At 43.3% G+C, this 25,898-nt stretch overlaps 1 protein-coding gene across 5 annotated transcripts; it reads right to left on the bottom strand.

Annotated features, from left to right (window-relative positions):
- Window positions 1-1,609: 1,609 nt before the first annotated feature.
- Window positions 1,610-24,120, bottom strand: LOC100019400 (zinc finger protein 420-like). Of its 5 annotated transcripts, XR_001629600.2 has the most exons (6): window positions 23,887-24,086; window positions 20,381-20,494; window positions 17,805-17,931; window positions 7,502-9,473; window positions 6,795-6,871; window positions 1,610-4,116 (listed from the first exon to the last, which is right to left on the bottom strand). XR_001629600.2 is itself a non-coding variant. In XM_056820302.1 (4 exons), the coding sequence occupies exons 1-4, from the start codon at window positions 24,107-24,109 to the stop codon at window positions 7,783-7,785; spliced, it is 1,950 nt and encodes a 649-aa protein (XP_056676280.1). In that variant the 5' UTR covers window positions 24,110-24,120; the 3' UTR covers window positions 1,610-7,782. The 5 variants fall into 5 exon arrangements, 2 of the variants coding, with proteins under 2 accessions (XP_056676280.1, XP_007490277.1); XR_008917119.1 differs by having other exon boundaries at window positions 6,795-9,473; XR_001629599.2 differs by having other exon boundaries at window positions 1,610-6,871.
- Between the last annotated feature and the right edge of the window lie 1,778 nt (window positions 24,121-25,898).

Here is a 25,898-nt window from a genome sequence, read left to right as displayed (position 1 = left end):
GCTATAAACCACTGTGTGAGAACAAATGATTTTCACAAAGTAACAGCTTTATAAAAGAGTATTACAGTAGATAGCACACATTCATAAAAGTACCAAAGTTCCCAAAATTCACAATAGTCCAGTTAATGACAATAGCAAACAAAACCACTATCATATAGGATTCATCTGAGTCTCTATAGGCACTTGCTGTTGTGAATTTTAAAATTACTCCACCATAATCAGACTGTACTTTAGAAGATTTGATTTAGCTATTTCCTGATCAATAACAATAGATACTTGGAATAACAGAATCAGGTCTTGGGAAGTCCACATTTTCTCTACCCTCCTTAATTTTAACAAGATTAGGAAGGTCTGCACCAAACTCAAAGATTAAGTATCTGAGGAAAAGGCAACAGACATGTGCAGAAAAACAGACAGACCCCGAGGCTGTCCTAAGTCAAGCTAAGCGATCACTGGTACAGATGAGACACAGAAAAGTGACATAAAACCATCTATATAAGGCACGTAACATCCGCTCTCTTTCCCTTTCCCTGGAGAGGCGACTCGGGCTGAGAGTGTGCTAGGCTTTTCGACATCTTGGAGTGTTGGTGGTGAATTTTGCCCTTGAACTGATTCAAGTTTGGGCATCTTAGTTGAGCCCCTTTGGAGGTCAGGCTGATTCTTCCCTCCTTCACACTCAAAACCATACTTTCTAGATCTCCTAATCTTCCTGCCCAGTAAATCACCATAAAATTTTTAGCTGAGTTTGGATGTTTCATTAGGATTTTATAAAATTCTTGGTGACCAAATACAATTGTTACATTCAGTCTCAACCATAATTTCAACCTTTACACTGTGTAACACTTTTAAAAAATCTATGAACTAATGGACCTTTGTCACACTTTCTACAGATGTAGCAAATCTTTCAACCTTGGAAAAGAAATTAAGTGTATTACTGCTATTATTCCAAAATTTAGCAGAAAAGCCTAGGAAAAAAACAAACTTCTATACTACGGATAAAAATCTTTTGGGTCTATAATATCACTTCAAATCTAAATACTTCTGGTGGAAGTAGATTAAACTGAAGAGTTAAAAAAAAAACTATGCAGAGCCTAATTTTGGCTTTATGATTTATATAAAACTTTCACGGCAATAACTTTTATTTTGTTCTCTACCTTTAATAAACATCCATCCTCATTCAAGTGAGTTCTAGTCCTTCATCCTTGGGTCCCTTTCAACCAAATGTAGTGGAAATTAATGTTTGTAATAATCATAAAATTTTTATCAATCTTTAAATGCCGACATTTCTTTTCCCAATTTCCCATTATTCCAGTGGGACTAAATTTTTGAGCATGTTCAATTGAACTCAATATGAGATCTGTGTCTTAAATAAATGTCATCTGGCTAAATGCAAATCTTTTATACACAGACATTTGTCGATCTTAATTTTGATTTTTTGGTTTTTTAAAATTTGTCAATTTTTAAATATATTTGGGGGGAATACACACACACACACACACACACACACACACACACACACACACACACACACATCCAGAAGCTACTAGATATCTAAAGTTATCACTTCTGAAGTCCCCTTAAAATCAAGATAAATAATTAACTCATTCAATTCTCCAAAGGTTGTATACAATTTTAATCAGTTTTTTATAAGAATCCATCCATCATCTATGTGATAATTAAGAAAGGCAAATAGGAACAAAAGGCCATTTAAGCAACATGTAACATTGATGGATCTAGTGACAAGGGTTTGCATACGTTGACTATGGGACAGTACAATATTTTGTTCAGTAAAGTATTAGGGGAAGGGTACAAATAAAAACAGTATATATAACAGAAGCATTTATTAGATTAATATATAAGCTTAAAAATAAAATTAAATCTTAAAACAATTAGGAAAATACAATAAGCAATAACAGGGTACAGGCAGTGAGTTCAAAAATCTCTCCAATTTCAATAGATTTCTTCACTATTATGGAGGGAAACAAACTGAAAATAGTTAGCAAGCAATAAAACAATGGAGTCTGAAAAGGTTTAAAATTCACATCCAGATCTCATTAAGTTTCCTTCTCCTCCCCAGTATTTATCATGCATTTACATTCCTTTTATCACCCCTCTGGAGTTCCTCATACATGCACTGGGCAGAATGTGAACAAATTCTATAAAGGATGTATTACAGAGGCTAAACAGGCCAAAATAGCAAGGGGGAGTAAGACACACCTCCCATCTGAATCTTAAGATTAGTCAAGCTCTCAACTGCAAGGTATCCAATCAGCAAAAACCCCACCAGGATCAGAAGTGAGACAACATAGCCTAAAGCTATAAGCTGCATGAGCTTGATATGGCTCTCTGGAATTGGAAGCTATTTGAGATGGGTAGGAAACTGAGCCATGCATACAATCTTATTTTCTGTTTGGAAGAGTAACCTTTCTTCCCCTTCTCCCCTTGGGATAAAACACTAGGGCCCATGCTCAATGCCCTCTCACACAGGCAGAGCATGGAAGCCTATCTGGGTTAGGCAAACTGGAGCATGGGTGAGTGAGTTCCCCTGATAAAATATGACTATAACACTTGAAAACCCATGTTGTGGGTGGTAGTTTATACTTCACCCTCAGCAGAAAAAAATATAGGTGCTTTTAAATGACTCTCAAACCCTCAGGCACTTGAGCGTGGACTGTAGTAGCTCACGGACAGCAGAAATGGCAAGGAACCTCTAAGCAGTGTCTGGTCAAACCTGGGAGGCTGCAGTGGCAGTGGCAGTAGCTTGAGGTGGCAGGAGCAGCAGCAAGGGTGGCAGGGGGAGAAAACACAGCTTGCAAAATTTATCTACACTATCTTACAAAATATTTGAGAATTCTATCCCAAAGTTGTACACCAAATTGTGAGAATTAAATTTAATATCCAGTACTCCAAGTATTATATTTCTAAAGTTAATTAATGCTAACTTGAAGCAAAGAAAAATAAAAAAGCTAGGGTAAACAGGCAGCTCACCCCGCCCTAGATGCAAGAGAGAAGAGTTACAGATAGCTATATATAAAATTTGGCAACATAACATGGTGGAGAAATTAAAAATAATACTGGGAAATACTATAGGACTTCTGGGGGTTTCAAGATTTCTGATAATACATTTTACTAATATTAAACAGTATTTGCATTCTTGGTAAAAATCCCACCTGATCATAGTGAATAATCCTTATGATCACTTGCTGGTATCTTTGCTAGTATTCTATTTAAGATTTTTGCACCTATAATAAGATGGGTCTGTAGTTTTATATCTTGGCTTTGGTCTGCCTGACTTTGGAATCTGTACTATATTTGTGTCATAAAAGGAATTTGGTAAAACTTCCTAAGAAAAAATCCCCAGGACCAGATGGATTCACAAGTGAATTCATCAAACCTTTAAAGAACAACAAATCCCAATGTTATACAAAAGAAGCAAAGAAGTTTTATCCTTTCCACTTTTCACTACTTGTCTCTGGGTATTATTAAAATGGTTGCTGCCACCTTCTGAATACCGATCCTGATCTTTCTTACTAAGTACCCAAAGAATGAGGCAGGCCCTTCCCCATTTCTGAAATGGTGAGGTAGGGATATAGGGCACCTGAGCTGGTATAGGTGATGTGTGAAGGGAAAGTGCGACTCAATAGTAAAACTGGGGATGGTGCCCTGTGGCTTTTGGGATGTGAATGTGAGTGTAGAGAGCCAATAGCTAGTTCTAAGAAAGAGCCATGTTTCAGATTGCCTCAGAAGATGCTCACCATGAGGTAAGAAGTAGAGAATGAAGCTCAAAAGAAAGGGGAGCCAGCAGAAGTCTGGTGCCCTTTGGATTCCTGGTCCAGACTTACCTGGGACCTGCACTTGAAGAGTTGGTTTCCAAAAGGCAGAGTGATCTCAGCTCCTCAGTATCTCACTTACATCCAGCCCATTCTCGGTGGGTCTTCCAGGCCTAAGAGCCCCACTCTGTCCAGCCTCTGAAGTCCCAGGATGGGGTCTTTCCTCCAATGGTATCCTGGGTCAGGACCTCTAGATTCTGCCTGCCTCTACTTACCAAGCCCTGCCCTTCATCATAGGGAATTCCCCAAACCTCTTTCCAGACTTTATCCTTCACTCTGATGTGGGCTGATAGCAGGCATTGAAGTGTAGAGAGAAAAGGGACCCTCAGACTCTGAAATCTGGCATTTCTTACTAATTAAAACTGGTTAAGCATCAACTACAAAACCTGTAGTTTAAGCATCAAACACAAATTGCAGATAGTTTTCACCAACTCAGTTTATGGGATATGTAATATTCTGTACTGGGCATCAGCTTTCTGCCTCATTAGATTTTCTAAGTACTCATATTTTTCATAGAACTGTAACATCACTAATTACCTATAGTAGTCCCCCAGGGTGCCACATCTCCTATCCCAATTTTGCATTCCTGAAGGACAGGGAGATCTCTCCCACATTGACCAATGATGATAATTCAAAACAAGGGGCCTGCACACTGGGGCACTGGTATTCCAGAGGAATACCCCAAATTTACACATGCTCCTTATTCCCTCTGAAATCACTTCCTAAAACATACCTGCACCTGAATTTGGTCTTACCCCTTTCAGGTTTTTCAGGAAAGGTGACAATTTTTCTAGAATGGGGGATGATAAGCTCCCTGGCCGTGATAAATATGCCAACTCTAATTCAGAGTTGGGAAGCTACTATTCTACAGTTGAGGCTGCTACTCCATACATGAAGCTGCCATCGTACAACAGAGCTGCTACTCAATACAACCAGCTGCAAAGAGGTTACTCTACTAGCCCCTGGACGTGTCCATCAGCCCTGATGCTACCTGATTAGCCTCCAGACAATTCCACTTGTTATTATACAACCATAAATTACTTCTTCAGTATGATGGTCAGACTAAAGGAAAGATCATGTTTGTAGAAGAAAAGTTACACAGGAGGTGATGGGCTACTCTTGTTTCCACATATCAGTTAATGAAAACTGCAGACTCCTATTATTCCACCACAACAATCAATGAAAACACCAAGACCCTGACTACTGCCAAGTTACCACCAATAGGATCTTTTTTACAATTATCAGGTTAATCAGCACTTGGTCTTAAAGATGCCAATGTGAACGATTTTGCATCCACTCTTTTTTAATCATAACTATTTTCTGTCACTGAATTCTTAGGTTCCTTGGCATAAAAAAGGCTATCTCCTATAGCTCAGGGTCTCTGCTCTTGATCTGACCAGGGTCCAGCTTTATTGGGAGTCTGGCCTCCTCCCAACAGAACTATTTAGAATGCAGTTCAGTAGTGGTGTGATAAATTTCCCTCACGTATGTACCACAGACCTTAATGCAAAACAGGCTTAAGATTTGATATAAGTGATTGGTTTAGAAATTGTAGAAATAAGTGTAATCAAATCAGTTATATTACACTGGCTTCTAGGTGCAATCAGTCCAGAATTTCAAACTGATTGTTCTATGTAAGATAATTGTTTTAATAATGCATTCAACTAAATACGAGTCTTTGCAATGCCAATAATTTTACTTCATATTTGAAATCCGTATCATTTGTTATATTTTAATTTTTCCTTGTATATAAATTTTGGGGGGAAATTTACATAGGAAGAGATGCTAATTATGAATGATTTTTATAGAGCAAAGACATTATTTTATTCCTAATATAATTCCTCTTTAGATCTAAATGCCATGAAATGATGAATTAAAGCATTTGAGAATAGGGTTAGTTTTTTAAAACTGAAGTATTGGACATATTGTTGTGTGGCTAATAATTTTGTTAACACTTTTACTCTTGGTTGCGTTAGTTTTATTTGTATAGTTTTGAATTTAACAAAAAACATAACTACGTTATACTTCATAATATTATCAATTTCTTGTTCATAAATTCCTTATCAAAAAGCAGATATGAAAATTAAACTATTCTATGCCACCTTAATTTTCTTATGGGATCACAATTCAGGTCTAACTCATATGTCACATATGGACCTAATCTTGGAAGAGTTTAGGATATAATGGGATGAATTGTTGGATTTTGAGCAACATCAAAGTTCAGTGTGAATGTTTGTGGTTTCTGTAATGTGTAGCAGAAGAGGAAAAGTTATGAGCTCCATTTAGCTCGATATTCTTTGGCCACCATTAGAAGACAAGGCAATGTAAATAAAAATAGAATCTTTCTCAAGGTGAGAACTTGAGGATTTGCTCATTGGGTTGTTTGTGAGAGGGGGAGGGTTAGTTTGGAACAGTTTTCCCAGTTGAGGACTCAAAGTCCAGCCGCTAAGATTAAACACGGCTTTACTATATTTGTTTTTAAGGGAAAAAAGAAAAGAAAATATTTGAACTTACCTCCTGCAACTGATTTGTGTAGATTCAAAATAACCTATCAAAAGCTGACTTAGGGACAGTCACAAAACTAAAGGAAAAGTTAGAAGAGCTAAGATTGAGGATATTTTGTCACAACAGATGTGATCTGCCAAAGATGTAAGGGGGAAATGGGTTAATTTTTAAAGGGTTGGACTTGAATGTTTAAGAGTGGTTGCTAGGAATCTAATTAATTCCAAAGAGATTTATTTACAAAATATAGAAAGAATGAAGAAGAAAATCAGAGAATAGGATAAGATATCTAGCCTAGACACTAAGTAATTTACTGCCAGCCCTTCTGGGTAGGGAAAATTAGTTTTACCCGGGCTTGGCAAAGCTGAGGACCTGGGAAGTGTCTCTCAAGAGGATAGGTCTTTCCTGAGGTTAGTCTCTTCAGAGAAAAGCCAGCAATTAAGAGTCAGCTTTTTCACTCACCATGTGTCAGTAGTCAGCAGATCCTTGTGACCCTCTTCACCAGCCTCAATTCGAAAGCATGAAGAATTGAATTCTCACTGGAAGGACAAGCTCCTTTTAAAGACATTTTCCCTTGCATCAATTCCTGTGTCTTCCCCCAATTCTATGTCTACCAGTCACAGTTGACACTCTGCTCTAGGACTGTCCAGAAGGCAGTCAGTCGATTCTGATTCATCATCCACTATCACGCACATGGATCACAGACCTTGCACTTTTGGTGATTAAATCTAAAGACGCAGAGCTTCATACTTAACTTCTAAGTACTATGTTTATACCTATGGAGATTAAATCTAAAAATAGAGAAGGATTGCAACTTGATCTTCATAATAAAGTATTTTCATTGTTATAATCAGGGGACAGTTAAATTTAATCTTCACACACCCTAGCCATGCTGACAAACTCCAGCATTAACAAAACTGGAAGAGAAGAGCCTGGAAATCTCCTTTTATCTCAATTTATCAAACTTGTCCTCTGCCCACTAACGCTCACAAGTAACATCACAAAGGTAAACTGTGATTTAAAACTTTGCCTGGGTCACTCAGGGGGCAGCACAAGGGCAGTACAGGAGACACCACCCTACCCCCATCTTGTGATTTCTTGTATCTATTGCTGCATTTCCCCAGTTGCTATTCTATGATCACTCACTGTTTCTATAGCACAATCCTCACCTCTGAGCCAAGGTCAAGATCACACCATGTAGGCTATTCCAGGAAGGGGGGAGGTGGTAAATTTCCTCCAAATAGCAAGATCAGAGCTATGTGTGAACATCTTTCCATTAGCTTGCATACATGAGATTTCTCTCCAGTATGGATTCTGTGATGTACAGCAAGAGTGGAGCTCACTCTGAATGCCTTTCCAAACTGCTTGCATTCTTAAGGTTCCTCAACAAGTGTGGATTCTCTGATGAACAGAAAGAAAAGAGCTCTGAACAATTTTATTTCAATACTGATTATTCATGAGATGTTTCACCAGTGTGGTTTCTCTGATGCACAGCAAGATTAGAGCTGCGACTAAAGGCCTTTCCACACTGCTTGCATGAATAAGGTTTCTCCCCAGTGTGGATTCTCTGATGTTCAGCAAGATGGGAGCTGCGACTGAATGCCTTCCCACACTGCTTGCATGAATAAGGTTTCTCCCCAGTGTGGATTCTCTGATGCACAGCAAGATTGGAGCTGCGACTGAATGCCTTTCCACACTGTTTGCATTCATAGGGTTTCTTTCCAGTGTGGATTCTCTCATGTTCAACAAGACTGGAGCTCTGACTAAATGTCTTTCCACATTGTTTGCATTCACAAGTGTTGTCTTCAGTGTGTATTCTCTGATGTACAGTAAGATTGGAGCTGCGACTGAATGTCTTTCCACATGTCTTGCAATCATAAGAGTTCTCTCCAGTGTGGATTCTCTGATGTACAGTAAGATTGGAGCTGCGACTGAATGTCTTTCCACATGTCTTGCATTCATAAGAGTTCTCTCCAGTGTGGATTCTCTGATGTACAGTAAGATTGGAGCTGCGTCTGAATGTCTTTCCACATGTCTTGCATTCATAAGAGTTCTCTCCAGTGTGGATTCTCTGATGTACAGTAAGATTGGAGCTCCGACTGAATGTCTTTCCACACTGTTTACATTCAAAAGGTTTCTCTCCAGTGTGTATTCTCTGATGTACAGCAAGAGTGGAGCTGCACCTGAATGCCTTTCCACACTCCTTGCATTCATAAGGTTTCTCCTTAGTGTGTATTCTCTGATGTACAGCAAGAGTGGAGCTCCGACTGAATGCTTTTCCACATTCCTTGCATTCATAAGGTTTCTCACCATTGTGAATTCTCTGGTGTAGAGCAAGATAGTTCCAACTGAATAGCTTTCCACACTGCTTGCATTCATAAGGTTTCTCCCCAGTGTGTATTCTCTGATGTACAACAAGAGTGGAGCTCCGACTGAATGCTTTTCCACATTCCTTGCATTCATAAGGTTTCTCACCATTGTGAATTCTCCGGTGTAGAGCAAGATAGTTCCAACTGAATAGCTTTCCACACTGCTTGCATTCATAAGGTTTCTCCCCAGTGTGAATTCTCTGATGTTCAGCAAGAGTGGAGCTACAACTGAATGCCTTTCCACACTGCTTGCACGCATAAGGTTTCTCCCCAGTGTGGATTCTCTGATGTACAGCACGAGTGGAGCTGCAACTGAATGCCTTTCCACACTGCTTGCACTCATAAGGTTTCTCCCCAGTGTGGATTCTCTGATGTACAGTAAGATGGGAGTTCCGACTGAATGCTTTTCCGCAATGCTTGCATTCATAAGGTTTCTCCCCAGTGTGGGTTCTCTGATGTCCAGCACGAGTGGAGCTGCAACTGAATATCTTTCCACACTGCTGGCATTCATAATATTTCTCCCCAGTGTAGATTCTTTTATATCTAGCAAGACTGTCCCTATGCATAAAAGTCTTTCCACACTCATTATTTCCAGTAGACTTTTCCTCAGTGTGCATTCTTTGATGTTCAATATGAGACAAGTTTTTAGGTGAAACACAGAATTCTCTGAAAGCAATATTATTGGGACCATAACTCATGAATCTTTGAAGGTTCAATTCTTCCACAGGAAGGCTCACCTCTGTTGGATTTGTCATTTCAGATCTCATCTCTCCTAAAAGAAACAAATCATAAAACATATATGTATATATATGCATATATATGTATATACACACACAAACACAGAGGGAGAGAAACATATAAACCTATATAACTCTCCTTTCCTCAACTATCAAAACATAAATTGAGTAATATCCTATTTCCTCAGGTAAAAAGACTTCCAATTTAAATAGGCACAATTCATACTTTGAAAATGTCACTACCACAAAGCTAAAGAAAATTTTAAATAACAAAGAGTCTCCCATATGACCTCTTTGGCTCTTCATAAAAAATCTGGGGTTGTGGACAGACTAGCTTTATAACATTAACTCAGAACACAATTTCAGAATGCCTGGATGAGTGACTCAACCTCAAATCCTGGCAGCTGAGAACAAATCTTGTGACTGAGTATTCTTTCTATGTCCACAGTACTAGACAATTCACTTTCAACTGTTTTATTTTCATCTTCATTGTCTATACATTCAATCCTCTCTTCATAGGCATAATACCATTGGGTAAATGAAGACTAAATATGATGCTATTATTTAATCATCTAGCTTCTCTGTAAGCATTACGTAAGTTCATTTGTGATTGCTTTCAATCTCATATTTTGTTCCAGTATCCGAGATCAGATGAAGAAATTCAGCACTTTTTACATTTATCCAAGGCATAAAAGATTTTGTTCTGTTCCCTACTCCTTGTGAGTAGCCATTATTTTTCCTTAAATGTCCCTTTTCACTAAAATAAAATCCTTCAACTAAATACAATTTAAACAAAAACATGGTATTCCCCATGTTTAAGAATAAATAAGTCCACCAGAAATGCATCAATGTCCCAATTTTGCCACATCCCCTCCAATATTCATTACTTTCATTTGCTGTCACGTTAGCCAATCTGCTTCATGTGAGGTGGTATTTCAGAGTTGTTTTGATTTGCATTTCTCTAATTATAAGAGATTTAGAATACTTTTTAATGAGGATATTAATAGTTTTGATTTTTTATCTGAAAATTTCCTATTCATGTCATTTGCAGATTTATCAATTTGGGAAAGGCTTGATTTTTTTGTATAATTGTATAATGGATTTAGCTCTTTATAAATCTGTGTAATCAGACCCTTGGAAGAGGTTTTTGTTATCAAGATTTTTTTTCCCAATTTGTTGCTTCCCTTCTCATTTTGGTTGCATTGGTTTTGTTTGTACAAAAACTTTAATTTAATGTAATCAAAATTATTTTACATTTTTTCATTTTTCTAACTCTTGCTTGGTCTTAAAATCTTTCCTTTCCCAAAGATTTGACAAGTATACTATTCTGTGTTCATTTAATTTACTTATAGTTTCTTCTTTATATTGAAGTTATTCACCCATTCTGAGTTTATCTTGCTGTAGGGTGTGAGATGTTGATCCAAACCCAATCTCTTCCATGCTGCCTTCCAATTTTCCCAGAAGTTTTAGTCAAATAGTGAATTGTTATCCCAAAAGCTGGGATCCTTGGGCTTATCATAGACTGTCACTTACCCCAAGACTATTCCACTGATCCTCCTTTTTGTCTCTTAGCCAATATCATATTGCTTTGATAACCACTGCTTTATAGTATAGTTTGAGATCTAGTACTGCTAGGTAACCTTCCTTTGCATTTTTTTCATTATTTCCCTGGATATCCTTGATCTTGTTCTTCCATGTGAACTGTTATGGTTTTTTGTAATTCAGTAAAACTTTCTTGGTAGTTCAATGGTTATGGCACTAAAGTAAATAAGTTTGGGTAGGATTGTCATTTTTATTATGTTCGCTCATTCTACCCATGAGCAATTAATGTTTTTTCCAGTTACTTGAGTCTAGTTTTAATTGTGTGGAAAGTGTTTTGTAGTTGTGTTCATATAATTCCTGTGTTTGTCTTGGCAGATAGATTCCTAAGTATTTTATAATGTCTAGGGTGGTTTTTCTTTCTAATTCTTCTTGCTGGGATGTCTTAGAAATATATAGAAATGCTGGTGCCTTATGTAGGTTTATTTTGTATTCTGCAACTTTGCTAACGTTGCTAATTATTTCCACTAGCTTTTTAGTTGATTCTCTAGGATTCTTGAAGTAGACCATCACATCATTTGTAAAGAGTGATAGCTGCATCAACTCATTGCCTATTTTGATACCTTTGTGTCAAGGTAAGTTCATTTCCTCCCCCTCCCGGTTGCTGACTTGATTGATCCACATTCCCTAAATGTCAGAGTTTGAGTCCATTATGTCTGTGAACGTCAATAAAAGAGAGGGGGCAGGGCCAACTGGGGCTTTTTTTTGATGAATTCTGAGAGAGAGCAGAAAGGTAAGGAGGTACAGGAAGGAAATGGAGAATAGGCCACATGTGGTCAGGGGGACTTAAGAGTAAGAAAGAGATTTTAACTATGATTGTCTACCCCTTCAAATAAACTTTATAAAAATTAATAACTGGGTAGATATATTAATTTCAGATATTATAGTAGCCAACCACTAGCCAGGTTTATTTCAGATCCTTAAATTCTTCTGAGAGCAGTTCTCAGTAGTGCTTAGGTAAGCATAGGGGAATAGAAAGGGTTTCAGTTTGCTTGCTTGCCTTCATATGAGAAACGCACCTTGGCTTGTAATATTTATAGCGGAAAGATGAGTGGATAATGAAGAACAGGGGATATGGAAGATTTGTAGCAGGGAATGGAAGAGTTGAAGGGAGAGCAGGAATATGGCTGCTGGTGAGGCAAAGGAGAGAGATAACTCCTGCCGAGAGGCTGTTTTAAAACAAAATGGGTTATCTGAGAAATGGGCCACTTATGATAGCCTGTGGAGATGTCATCTCTATGGATCGATGCCAAAGATGCCCCAGAGCAGGTAAACACTGACCCTCCTGAGGGACAAGATTTCCCCAGACTTTGGTTGTCCAGCAGGGGTCCAATAAGGACTGTTTGTAGTTGGATGACTGAACTGAGGGTCAGCTCCTTCTATGCCCCAGAAAAGATAGTCCACTTATCTGACTGCAATATTCAAATAAGATAAATTTGAATAACCAGTTAGGATTAGAGAGGTATTAGGGAAAAAGGAAGAGGGATGTTCCTAAATAAGGTTGGGAGTTTTTCTCAGCATTGGAGCTGAGGCCAGGCCTAACAGGCTGGTGGAGGGTTTCTCTTATTCCTGTCTATGCTATAGCTATGCTAGTTTTCTTAATTTCAAAACCTTAGCAGTAGACAGCAAGCAACAAGAAAAGTTCTGATCTTCAGAGCTGGTTGGGCCTGTCTCTTTAGGCTGAAGAAAATAGTGCCACCTCTATCCAGAGACTCCAAAGAAAAAGCTCCTCTCACTCCCCTCTTCCAGGAAGGAAGTGCCAGTCACAAGACCCACTGCCACTTCCAGTTGCCCCTTCACCCACCAACCGTCAGTCTCGTCAATTTCTTCTCTCTCTAATATTTCCACTGTTGCTTGTTCCAACACAGTGGCAGAAAGTCTAGAACTTGTTCTAGTTTCCTTTCCACAGGCTGTAACGGAGAAATGGCAGCCCCGGATTGGATCTAATCAGTGAGACCTGTGAATTTTCGATTTACTCCACCCTGCTTAATCTTTAGAATTTTACCAACAAGGAATGTATGCACCCCAACTTAAGGATTAAGTGTGGGGGAGGAAGGTCTACGACTGCTAGCAAATGACAAATCAGGAATGACTAACCCCCTGGGCTGTACAAAGCCCTGTTTAAGCCACCATTGGTACATGTGAGACATAGGAAGTGCCTTTATATTTCGAACCATTTCCTATGAGAGGGTGTTGGCAGTGGAAAGTAACTGTGGAGGAGCTCAAGCCTGAGACCTCAAGTTGATTCCCTTAAGATTGTCATGTGGTGAATGCAAGGCTTACTTGCCTTTCCTTGGCTTTTCTGGAGGCACAAGCCTTCAAGAAGGCCCCTCATCTTGGAGGAGGGCTCGTGACTGGAAGCCATGCTAGATTTAATTCTCAGCCCCTCACCCCTGGCTGGGGCCTCTGAACTCCTGCCTGAGATCTCTCTCCTTTTCCTCTTTCTTCCTTAATATCTTCACTCTATTGTAAATAAACCACCATAAAAATTCCATTCTAACTGGAGAATTTCATTGGGATTTAGAATTTAAATCCCTTGCAACCAACTAAAAATATATTCAGTCCAACCATAAGTTTTATTCCTAACACTTCCCTCCTATATGTATTTCCCCACCCCCATTCCTTTACCTTAGCCCAGGGTGGGTCAGTAGAGTAAGGGGCCCGAGCCTTTCTGCATGGAACCAGGGAGGTTTTAGGACCCAGGTAGGGAAGAGGCTGATGTTTTTTCCCCTGAATCATTAAGGACTCTCTGTCCCACATGGTTCCACCTACACACCCAGTTTAAGAGGATACTGGGAGCCCCCTGATAGTAATACAGGGAAGGACACTGACGTGGGCTCCTGAATGCCTGCAGCTTTTTCATTCAGCATAATGCAGCTCGGGTAGACATCCCTTAGACTAATCTTGGGGGTATTCTCAGGCTGGGAGGGATATTAAGAGTTAGGAGGTCCCAGTCCTTGAGTCCCAAACACTGACATCATAGAGGGTCAGAAACTAATCCCGTCAAGGGAGCTAATAGGAAATAGAGTCCAACAGTTACAAAATAGGAAAACAGTGACTTGCCCCAGAAGCCCCTGCTAAAACCTCTGAAAAAGGGAAGAGAATCTAAATCAATTGAGGTATCAAATTTTTTCTTACCCTACAGGGAAAAATATTATTTGTAACTGTAAAAAATTGTATTCACTATTAGAATAGTTAGAAGAATTATCCACAGGTAGAGAATGGGGTACTAAGTGGTTTTAAAATCATATATAAAAAAAAAGAAGAAAGAAGGGAGAGAGGTAGAGAAGAAGGCACCAAGAGAAACGTGAAGGAATAAGAAAATTAGGATAATCTATATTATACAAAAAGGCACACGGGAGTGGGAGGAGAATAATACAACTATAAGGAGAAGAAGAGAGTGATAAAAGGTAATACTCAAACCTTACTCTCAGTGGAATCAATTCTGAGAGGGAAGAGCATCTAGTTCCACTGGGGTATCAAGTTCTATCTTATCCTATAAGGAAGTTGAGAGGGGAAAACGAAGAGGGGAAGTGGGGCAGAGAGTTGGAAAAAAAGTGGGGAGGGAAAAAGAGAGGGAAGGGAATTTAATAGGCCCTAAAAAAATAAAATGCAATAAAAAGGGAGGGAGCAGAAAGGGAGAGTGGGGAGGGAAGCAATATGGACAAATCATAGAAATAAATTAATAATTTCATTGAGGAGAATGACAATGATGAGACACCCTATAAAAATCTATGGGATATAGCCAAAGTATTAGTCTGGGGGAAATTTATATCCTTGAACTCGTATATTAACAAATTAGGGAAGACAGAGGTCATTGAATTGGGCATACAAATTTAAAAAGTTGAAAGAGAACAAATTAAAACTCCCTAAATAAAAATTAATTAGAAATCCTAAAATTAAAGGGGAAATTAATAAAATCGAAAGTGAAAGAACTATTGAATTAATAATAAGACTAGAAGCTGGTATTTTGAAAAAAAAAACTGAATAGGCAAAATACTGGTTAATCTAATAAAAAATAAAAGAAATAAGAAAACCAAATTAACAGTATCAAAAATGAAGAGGGAGACCTCACCTATAATGAAGAGGAAATTAAAGGCAAACATTAAAAACTATTATGCCCAATTATATGGCAATCTAAGTGATATGGGCAAATATTTACAAAAATATAGATTGCCTAGATTAACAAAAGAAGAATAAATAATCCCATATCAGAAAAAGAAATCAAACTAGCCATCAAAGAACTCCCTAAGAAAAAATCTGAGGGTCAGAGGGATTCACAAGTGAATTCTATCAAACATTTAATCCCAATCCTACACAAACTATTTTAAAAATGAGCAAAGGAGTTCTATCAAATTCCTTTTATGACACAAATATGGTACTGATACCAAAGCCAGACAGATCAAAAACAAAAGAAAAAAAAACTACAGATCAATCTCCTTAATGAACAAGATTTAAATAGAATACTAGCAAAAAAACTCCAACAAGTGATGACAAGGTTTATTCATAATAATAAGGTGGAATTCATACCAGAAATAAAAGAAAGGTTCACTATTTGGAAGACCATCCATATAACTGACCACATTAATAAATAACCAAACCAATAAAAATCACATAATTTATCTTCATAGATGCAGAAAAAACCTTTGACAAAATGCCACACTCATTCCTATTGAAAAACTATAAAGTATAGGAATAGAAGGACCTTTCTTAAAAATAATGAACAGTATACATTAAAAACCATCAGCAAGGAGGCAGCTGGGTAGCTCAGTGGAGTGAGAGCCAGGCCTAGAGATGGGAGGTCCTAGGTTCAAATCTGGTCTCAGACACTTCCCAGGTGTGTGTCCCTGGACAAGTCACTTGACCCCCATTGCCTAGCTCTCACCACTCTTCTGCCTTGGAGCCAATACACAGTATTGACTCTAAGATGGAAGGTAAGGGTTTAAAAAAAAAACCATCAGCAAGCATGATCTGCAATGGGGATAAATTAGAAGCCTTCCCAATAAGATCAGGAGTGAAACTATGATGCCCATTATCACCTCTATTATTTAACGTGGTACTAGAAACACTAGCAGTAGCAATTAGAGAAGAAAAAGAAATTGAAGGTATTAAAATTGGCAATGAGGAGACCAAGGTATCACTCTTTGCAGATGATATGACGGTCTACTTAAAGAATCCTAGAGAATCAACTAAAAAGCTAGTAGAAATAATCAACAACTTGAGCAAAGTTGCAGGATACAAAAAAACCCACATAAATCATCATCATTTCCATATATCTCCAACATATCTCAGCAACAAGAATTAGAAAGAGAAATTTCATTTAAAATCACCCTAGACAATATAAAATACTTAGGAATCTATTTGCCAAGACAAACACAGGAACTATATGAACACAACTACAAAACACTCTCCACACAATTAAAACTAGATGTAAACAATAGGAAAAACATTATTACTCCTGGGTAGGATGAGCTAACATAATAAAAATGACAATCCTACACAGATTAAATTTACTTATTCAGTGCAATACCTATCAAATTTAGAAGAAACTTTTTTATTGAATTAGAAAAAACTATAACAAAGTTCATTTGGAAGAACAAAAGATCAAGATTATCAAGGAAAATATTGAAAAAAAATGTCAAGGAAGGTGGCCTAGCAGTACCAGATCTCAAAATATAGTATAAAGCTTTTGTCTCATCACCCTGCTTGCTCCACCCTCCCTGACATCTCTCTGAGCCTTGAGTACTCTTTTCTGGGGGAGTCTCTGCCTCCTCTTCTAGAGAATTTAACAATCCTTTTTGGGCCCAATGTTGTCTCTCAGCCAGTCCATTAATCTTGACAAGCATAGAGGAGGGAAAGTAGGGGTGCAGGAGGCTTAGGGGGCTTCCTGGAGAAGAGTCTCCCCAGCATATAGGGTGGGAAAAGAAGGGGGGAAAGTTCAGGGAACCAATCTGGAGTTAGGTTATAGGGCATTAACTTCAGAAAATGCTGGACTCAATCCATAGTTTTCCATTATGTGGAAATGAGGGGGCAGGGGCCTGGGAATAGAGGCAGAAGGGCTTCAGTTTACATTTTTCCACAAACAGCTACTATAAGGGTGCCTCAAAACAAGCCACTTAATCAAATCTATTTCCTCATATGTAAAATAAGGATAATTGTGTCACTGAATTAGGAAGATGAAGATGAGGAAGAAGGGTCATAATATTACGAAGAAAACCCTTGGCAGAGCCCTGGGCCAAGAGCAGGTCATTATAAACGCTTCATCCCTTTCTTCCCTTCCTCACTGGCTCTGCTGGAGGCTTAGGGCAATAGGAAGGAAGACCAAGGACAAACCATCTCTCCTGGGGACACCGAGGATCTGTGAGCTCTTAGTTTAAGCTGGTTAAAGAGAAAAAGATACACAATAGAGGGGAAGAGGGTGGGAGGAAAACCCACCCGAACAGTTTTCCCTGATGGGTTTGGGAGACCCAATTCCGGGTCAGAGAGGCGAGACAGAATCAGCTCTGAGATTACTTCCACATCTGAGATTCTCCAAGAAGCATTTGATCTCAGACTTCAGACTCACCAAAGGGAGCCCCCAATGTCCCATTAAATAATGCAAAGGCCTTTTACAGGAGAACCAGGCAGGAGGAGGGCCCTGGCTCTGGGACTCAGCATATTGGCCCTCATCCCTTCCTCATGACTGAAAACCGCTCCCCACCCTGCCTGCTGCTCAGGGCGATACTCCCTTGGATGGTGGACTCAGGCAGCAGGGAGAGGCTCCTTACCCACAGAGAGCAGGTTCCGGGCATTCTCCAGCATCACCTCCTTGTACAGCTCCTTCTGGGGAGGGGACAGGAGGCGCCACTCCTCCCTTGTGAAGACCACAGCCACATCCTGGAACGTCACCACCTCCTAGAGCAGCCCAAGTCAGAGCACAGAGGCTGAAAGCCACATCACAATGAAAAGCCCACCTCTGGTCAGTTACAGGAGGAAACTGACCCACTGAGAAGGGAGGAGCCCAGAATTCCCACCCTTTGTCAGTGTCAGAGCCAGCTCTAGAAGCTGAGTCTGTAAGAGCCCAATGGAAGCTGGAGAAGAGCAGCTCTCTGATGCTCCTGTAGGAAGCTGAGGAGTTTTTAGTGTGTGAAGGGAAATCTCTAGGGGACCTCCAGTGCAGCCTAGATCCCAGGGTTCCCTGAGGTGGGATGTATGTGTCAGTCACATGTCTGTGGCCCTGTTGCTATGTCCCAGGGCAACCAGCATCAGTGTGAGACTCTCCGACATGCCAGAACATGACCCACAGAGGGGGGAGTGTAAAAAGCAGGTGAGGGAAGGAGAGGGGCATTCTCCAGCATCACATCTTTTGTACCTCCCCCAGAACTAACTGGCTCTGTAAGCTGGGAGTTTCTTTTTCTGATCTGCCCTATGACAAGCCCAGTGTGAGCAAGCTGAATCGAGACTGAGATCTAGAAAGGCTGAGCTAGCGGGAATGCGCGCTCTTTCTCTCTCTTTCTCCCCTGTAATAAATGTTCATCTGTGGGATACATGCCTAGATCAAAGGGAATGCACAGTTTGAAAGTCTTTTGGGCAAAGTTCCTAATGGTCCACCAAATGGTCAATCAATGGTCAACAACTCCACAACAATGCATCAGTGGCCCAGCTTTCACACATCTCTGTAGAGATCATTTTCTTTTTCTGGCAAATTGGTCAAATTGACAGGCATGAGGGGGTGCCTCAGAGGAGTTTTACTTTGCAGTTCAAGGTCTCAAATGCTTAGATGAACTCAAGATAGAGGTAATTACCAAGAAAATGAAAAAGTTTGATTCCTTAAAACAGAAAAACTTCTGCACAGAATCTTAACCTCTGTTTGCCTCAGTTTCCTCAACTGTGAAAGGATGAGAAGAACAACATTTACCTTGGAGTGTTATTACACAGATTGCTGAAAGCAGATTGTTAGAGGAACAGGAAGCATTCCAGTCAGTCTGTATCCCATTCTTTATCATTGAGCCAGATGACTTTGTGACAAGGCCAGGATGTCTCCCTCAGGACCTTCCTAACCCTGTTTGCACAGAAAACTCCCAGCCCTTCCAGAAACTCACCCCTTTCTCTGCAGCCTGTTCTACAAGGCGAGGACAAGACCAGTGAGGAAGTCTCCTACTCAAGACTCCTCTTCTGAGAAAAAGGCCCCATTTCTGTGTGAGGACCCTTCCTGAGCTTACCCCAAACTCCTCATACTCTTTCTGGATCAGGGAGCTTAGCAGTAGGACGACAGTGGGGGGTGGGGGGGGGGTGTCACACTGAAGCCACAGGAGAGCTCTCTGGGGGCCTCCCCACTTGCCAGATTCTGGCTGTCCCTGGCTAGGACCCTGACTATTCACTACAACAGGCTCCACTGGCATATACTAACCTTCCAGCCTCTTCCTCTCCCTTCACAACTCCCTCCTCCTCCTCTGACCAGAAACACAGGCCTCCTGGTTGATCCTTGGCCAAGATCTTCTACAGTCTGATTCTGGACCTTTCTAGGGGCTGTCTGTGTCCCTACAGAGAAGGTTCTCCCTCATGTCTGGGGCCTTGGAGGTTCCTTCAAGCCCCAGCTGAATCCTCCCCTCAGAAACCAATGATCTCCCCAAAACTTGAGAGCTTCCCTTCCACAATGCCTCCCTCCATCCTGCCTACACAGAGCTTGTTTGGACACAGCTGCTGAGGGGTCCTCAGTCAGACTGGGGTGGAGGTGGGTGGGTGGGTGGGTGGAAGGCAGCCAATTGGCTTCTCCCTTTCTATGGGCTAAGCAGTGCCAGGCACACACCAGTGTTCCTCCACACTGGCTGACTTCGGATCAGAAGTGGGAGAGAGGAAGGAGCTGGAGAGACCCAGGAAATACTCAAGGACTTGAGGCAAAATTCAGTGAGCAGCTCCAGGGAAGACATTGTCCCCTGTATGGCACAGACCAGGGGACATCCTCAGGCTCAGCTCCAGGTCACACTCAAAAGGGAACAGGTGAAAAGAAGCAGAAGAGGGTGTGAGTGTCACCAGGCAAGTAGAGAGAGCAAAGAGAGGATTCCTACAAAGGGAAGGAGTCAATGGATGTCCCTGGCATTCACTTGTTCCCAGGGAGAAATCCGACATGGGAGGCAGCACTGGGGGTGGGGGTAGCTCTTGGGGTCAGATTTGCCTAAGGGTCAAGGAATCACTCCCAAAGCTGAGAAGAGAGTCGGGAAGGGCTGTTCCTCCTGTTTTAGATGTGGAGACAGAAATGGTCCAGCAGGAAGGAGGGAGCAACTTCCCAGCCCATCTTGTATCAGAGCCAGGGGAGGGTCTCCTTGGCTGATGGGGCTCCCATCTTGGGCTGGAATGCACTTACCCGGGCTGTGCGTCTATCCCTCTCCACGGCCATCCCAGGAAATCCAGGCTCCCTAGAGAGGCAGCAAAGTAGCCCCGGTGAGTCTTCATTCTCCATCTTTTCCCGGCCTTGATTCTGTAAGGGTTAAATTAGGAGTTTTGACAAACTAAGGGAGCAGCTTTTAATCATTTAAGTTTTAATGAGAATAGAGATGTAAATTAATATTATCCCTTTAAGCCAGCCAAAACAAAACTCCTAGCAGCTTTTAACAATTAACAAATTGGTTTAGAGATAGTAAAAGGAATATAGTAAAGGAGAGAAATATAAGAGATAAAGAAAATTTTCCAATATCTATGCTAGTTATCCTATAACTACTGCCAATAACAACCACTACACAAACATTTCAACACAATCAAAACCAACTCCATCAGTGTTTAAGCCAACACCAATTAGGTCTGTCAACAAAGACCAACCACCTTCCAAAAAGTTCAAGAAAGAAAATAAACCTAACTGTCCAAACAAAAACCTCAAACACAAAAGCCCGCTACAGAATAAATGCAAAAAGCTCTTTTGGTAAGCTGAGGCCCACCTTTATATTCCAACAACTTACCACCAACGGCCAACCCAACACACAGCAGATAACTTCCCCCGAACTGCCAGCCCTAATTATCAACAACTGACACTGGCCCCCTTTTATAGCCTTTTTACTACCTCACTTCCTGACTCTATGGTTCCTCCTTCCTGTCATTCTTAGCTGGTTAGTGCCTCCACGTCCCTATGGTAAGAGGAGCCCCAAGTCCCGTTAAATTAAAAAAGAAATAAAAAATTCCTTTTTACATCTCCTCACTCAGACTCCTGCTCTGCCCCCCCCCCCATCTTCCCCCTACCACTTTCTGGCCCCCTAAATGGAGCTCCAGTCAAAGATCTTCCCAACAGGCCTCCCTTGGCCCTCTCTGCCCTTCTGAGTAGCAGGAGCTGGCCTAGATACCCCCTCCTGGGGGACTCCCTCCCCTCTTTCCCCCAGTGTAGAAAAGCCCATCTTCCTCAATGCCTTTGGGTTCATTCTCTGGGCCAATTGCCCTTGGTGAGACCTGAGAAGAAAGCTGCCCTGATCTCCCTCCCAGCTCATGGTCTGGCTCAGCCCTATCCCTTGTGGAGCCAGGCCTGGGCCTCTGCACCCTGACCTTGGGAGGGAGAAGGGACCCAGAAGGCAGAGGTTTTCCCTTCGATTTCCAGGCCCGGGACTGCCTCACAGGGATCTCCCCAGGGTGAGGGGCCACAAAAGTCACCCAGGGCCAGGCCTGCCCTCAGGGGAGACCCTGCTACCAGCAGAGGGAGGGAAGAGAAGAGGGTCTGAAGGGGCAGATGAACCCCTCCTAGACGCCCAAGAGGCAGGGCTTTGGGATCCCACATAACATGGGTCCAAGCCAGAGTCCAAAGTCCCCTGGCAGGGAAGGGGCCTGGGGGCTGTGCCAGATGGGGGAGCAGGGAAGCCTGGGGAAGGGGAGCCAAGGGAGGGGCTTGGGGAGCCACATAATCCAACAAAGCTCCTGGCAAGGAAGGCAGGGACCCTGGAGAGACTCGAGTGTTCCTGGGGCGGCTGAGCCTGGGGAAACAGTATAAAGGGGAGCTGGGGTCTCCCTAGGAGCTAGATAGGGCTCCTGGGACCCTCTGGCACAGTTGAGGCTGGGAATCCCTAAAGGGAACTGGAGCCAGAAAGCCCAAGGCCTGGGCCCTAATGGGGACCAGCCCAAGGCCCAGGGGGCCAAAGAATAGGACCAGGAAAGGGATTTGGTTCCTGGGGAGACCCCAGGGGAAGAAGGCAGAGCTCAGGGATCCTCACAGAGGGCCTGGTCTGAAATCAGCAAAGAGGAATCTCTAAGTAGGAGCTGGGGGTCAGGACACCTGGGTCAGGAATCTGTGGGCCCCTGGAATGGCCCCTCTCTCCCCCTAAACTCCACCCCAGAGTTGGGATGCCCCCTGGGACACCCCTCACCAGGCTGGGCTGGGCCCCCTCCTCCTGCATCCAGCCCCCTCCTTCCCTTCCTACCATCCTAAGGACCCTCCCCCTGCCCTCACCTCAAACTGTCTAGATACAGCCTGAGGGAGGTGGGGGCAGCAGAGAGGTCCTAGAGGAGAGCAGGGCCCCATGGGGGGGATGGGGTGATGAGGGAATGTGAGGCCCAAAAAGAGGGACCATCTGGGGGTTGGGGTTGAACCATCTCAGGAGAATCAGGCAGATGAAGGGGGTTTATTGATAAATGGCAGAAGGAAGAGAAAAGGGGAGGGGAAGGGAAGGAGGGGGAGAACCAGGAACAGGGCCTGGATATCCAAGAGGCCAAGATGGTAAAATGTGACAAGAAACTGGCCCAAAGCCAAAGCCCTGCTCCCAGGGGCAGGGGCGGCAGGGGAAATCCCCTGCTCCAGCTATCCCATCCCAGAAGTCCTCAAGTGCCTGCTGGAAGCCCCCTTGGTGTAGGGGAGGGTCCCAGGGGTCCTTCCCAGTGCTTCAGGGGGGCCCAACCAGCCTCCAGGGGGCGATCCTTCAGCCAGGAAGCCCTTCCAGGGGGTCAGGCCAGGCTGAGGATTCAAAGACAAAATGGGGAGCTGCCAAGAGCAGAGGAAGGGTCTGAGGCCAGACTGGAACCCAGGTCCTCCCCACAGCAGGCCTGGCACTCTCCCCAGTGGCTGTGGTGGGGGTCCCTTTGCCAGAGAGCAGTCCTCCCTGTGAAGCAGGCTCTCCTCCTCCCTCAGCCCCCCATCCCTGACTGCAGAGCCTTCCTGGGGCTCTGCTGGCCTCCTGGGTTCTTCCCCCTCCCAGCCAGTCTCCATCCCTCCAATCAAAATTCCCATGATGCTCTCTGTCACTCCCAGCCCTAATGTTCCCATCCCCCTCCTCCCTGCCACACCCTCTGCCCGGACCACACCAGTCTCCTGGCCAGGAGCACCTAACTCTCCCTCGTAGCTTGGACCACTGCCCTCCCCGGCTTCCCTGCGGTCCAAATGACAATCTCGTCTCCTTCAGGAAGTCCTCCTGAACTCCTCTTCACTCTCTGTACTCACTATTGCCTGTCTATACTGAGGTAAAATTATGTCTGGTACTGCCCTCCCATCCCCTCCAGTTAGGACGTTTTAACAGGAAAGAAGATCCCAAGAGGAAGCCGGAGGCCACAGCCGACCCTGTCAGACACCAGAGCAGCTCCGTGGATACATTGTACCCGGCAGGAAACTCGCACCCCGTACAGCTGCCCGTACAGCTCCGTTCTGGCCTCCGTCCTTTTCGGACTCAGCCAGCCGAGTCCCAGGACGTGGGGGGAGGGAGGGCTTCCAGCTTTGGGGGATCCAAGAATTGGCCTCCAGGAGGCACATGGGTGGGGGGTGTCTGACCCAGAGGAACTCGTAAAAGGGAGGATTCAAACTCAGTCATGCTCTCGGCCTCCCACCCTCCCCCAGACCCCTCTCCCTCCGGCCTCTCCCCTCACGGGTCCCCTCTTTTCTGCTGTCCCCCGATACCACTTCATAGTTACCGAGGCTTCTGGGATGGAGCGGACGAAGTTCCCTGGCCTGCTAAGCAACTGAGGATAGAAAAGCTTCATAAGAGCTGGAGAAGAGAACTGCGCACCATCCTAACTTCCGGTTTCCCAAAGTCCTCTACGCCCCCAGTTCAGGCCTAGATTTTCCCCGCCCTGTCCCTTCTGGCTAGCCCTCCCTCTCCCTGCCTCCAAGGCCTACCTTAGGAGCCTCAAGCATGAGCCCTGCCCCCACCCCGCCCCTCAACCCTCCCCTTCACTGCTCCACACTCTCCGTGGGCCCGCCTCCATGCCTGCCCCTCCCCTCTGAGGCCCAGGCCTGAGCTCACCCCGCTCAGTTTAGACAGTAAAAGGCAAATTTGGGCTAGTTTGCTCAAGACAACACAGTATAAGACTAAGATTTAGATGCTTGGCCGGAGGGGGGAGAAGCGAGAAATAGCACAAGTGGGCGAGCTCATGGGAGAAAGCGTCCGTCTGATGGGCGTTCACCAGGGCCACAGCTCGCAGGCCGCTTTGGGGACCCACGGCTGATTGACCAAACCGGAAGTGCTCTAGTGTATGCCTCCGCTGCCGCTCCCAGGCTCCTCCCCGCTTCCTTCCATTTACACCTAGAATCCTTCCAGTGCCACCAGCGCGCACACTAGGCCTCTGCCGAATGGGCGGCTCCGTCCCTCTGGCACCAGCCACAGCATACGGGCCTCCGCGTTGGCTCCCCCTTCTGGAGATGCCCGGGACGGTGCCGGGCTAATGGAATACTCTTGAAGGACAGTGGTTCTGGGTAATGCATAGAGCGCCCCCGGCCGGACACGTCTCTGCGCTGTCATCCGCCCGCCTGGCACCCCTCCACAGATCAATTCGGCAGTGCCAAATGAGCTCAGTGTCCCCGCGTGCCCGGCTCTACCTGCAGGGATCCTGGACACATGGAGGTGACGTCAGCATAGGAGCGGGAAGTTCCTCTTTGGACTCCGGAGCAGAGAGCTGACGGGGACCTGCAGGCTTCCAATGAACCAGGAGCTCCTCTACCCGCTGCTCCCCTGGGCTTGGAGCCACACCCCCACCCTGTGCAGAGATCCGGGGTCTCTGAGGTCGGTTGGGAAATTCCGAAATACATCGGGAAGTCGCTGAAGTTAAGGAATGAGGGAATGTTGGGAGGAGTAATAGATGCCCAGAATGTGAATGTAATGAACTCAACCATAAACCGCAAGCAAATAGAGTGGATTAGAAACCAAAATCCTACCATGTGGTATACATGAAACACACATGAGGAAGGTAGACACACATTGGGTAAAAGAGGATGGAGCCAAATCTATCGGGCATCAACTTAGAAAAAGAAGGCAGGAGTCACAATCGTGATACCTGACAAAGTAAAAATAGATCTCGTGAAAAGAGATAGGGAAGGTATTTATATCCTGATAAAAGGCAGTATAGACAATGAGGAAATATCAGTACTCAACATGTACCAAATGGCAGAGCATCCAGATTTCTAAAGGAGAAACTAGTGGAGTCCAAGGATGAAATAGAAAAACTATACTAGTGGGAGACCTGAACCTTCCTCTATCTGAACTAGATAAATCAAACCAAAAAATTAATAAGAAACAGACAAGAGAAGGTAATGCAATCTTAGAAAAATTAGAGTTAGTAGATATATGGCGTATAAATGGAGATTTTGAGCCTTTGGACTTCATCCCCCAGAAGTTCCTTAGTATTTTCAAAATTCCATGTTCCTGCGTCCCTGCTTCTAACAGGAGGTAAGGTCCATTTTAGTAGCTGAAGTGAAATACAATTATAATCCCCACCTCCCATATTTATAAAAATGTGAACAATTGGGACATCACAGTCTCATACCAAAGGAGCTGGAAAGTTAATCCCAGGGAATGGTACCCCTGAATGGCTCCCAAAAGAGGAGCATCTCTCATTTATAACTCTTCAACTCACTTTACCCAACATCAACAGTACAGGGGTTTGGGTTTTTCCTAGACTCCTCTGCCACATTTTTGTAATGATATCTA

Source organism: Monodelphis domestica, chromosome 3 (genome assembly GCF_027887165.1).
Source record: "Monodelphis domestica isolate mMonDom1 chromosome 3, mMonDom1.pri, whole genome shotgun sequence".
In the NCBI taxonomy this organism is placed as follows: domain Eukaryota; kingdom Metazoa; phylum Chordata; class Mammalia; order Didelphimorphia; family Didelphidae; genus Monodelphis; species Monodelphis domestica.
Note: the sequence above shows the minus strand (reverse complement) of the source record. Positions and strands in the feature narration are given on the sequence as shown.

Excerpts from the sequence above, each read along its gene's own strand:
- LOC100019400 (XM_007490215.3), bottom strand. The coding sequence starts at position 23,955 with ATGAAGCTTTTCTATCCTCAGTTGCTTAGCAGGCCAGGGAACTTCGTC. Across the intron at positions 20,495-23,886 it reads GCTCCATCCCAGAAGCCTCG|AATCAAGGCCGGGAAAAGAT; the intron begins GTAACTATGAAG and ends TAACCCTTACAG. Across the intron at positions 9,474-17,804 it reads CCGGAACCTGCTCTCTGTGG|GAGAGATGAGATCTGAAATG; the intron begins GTAAGGAGCCTC and ends TGTTTCTTTTAG.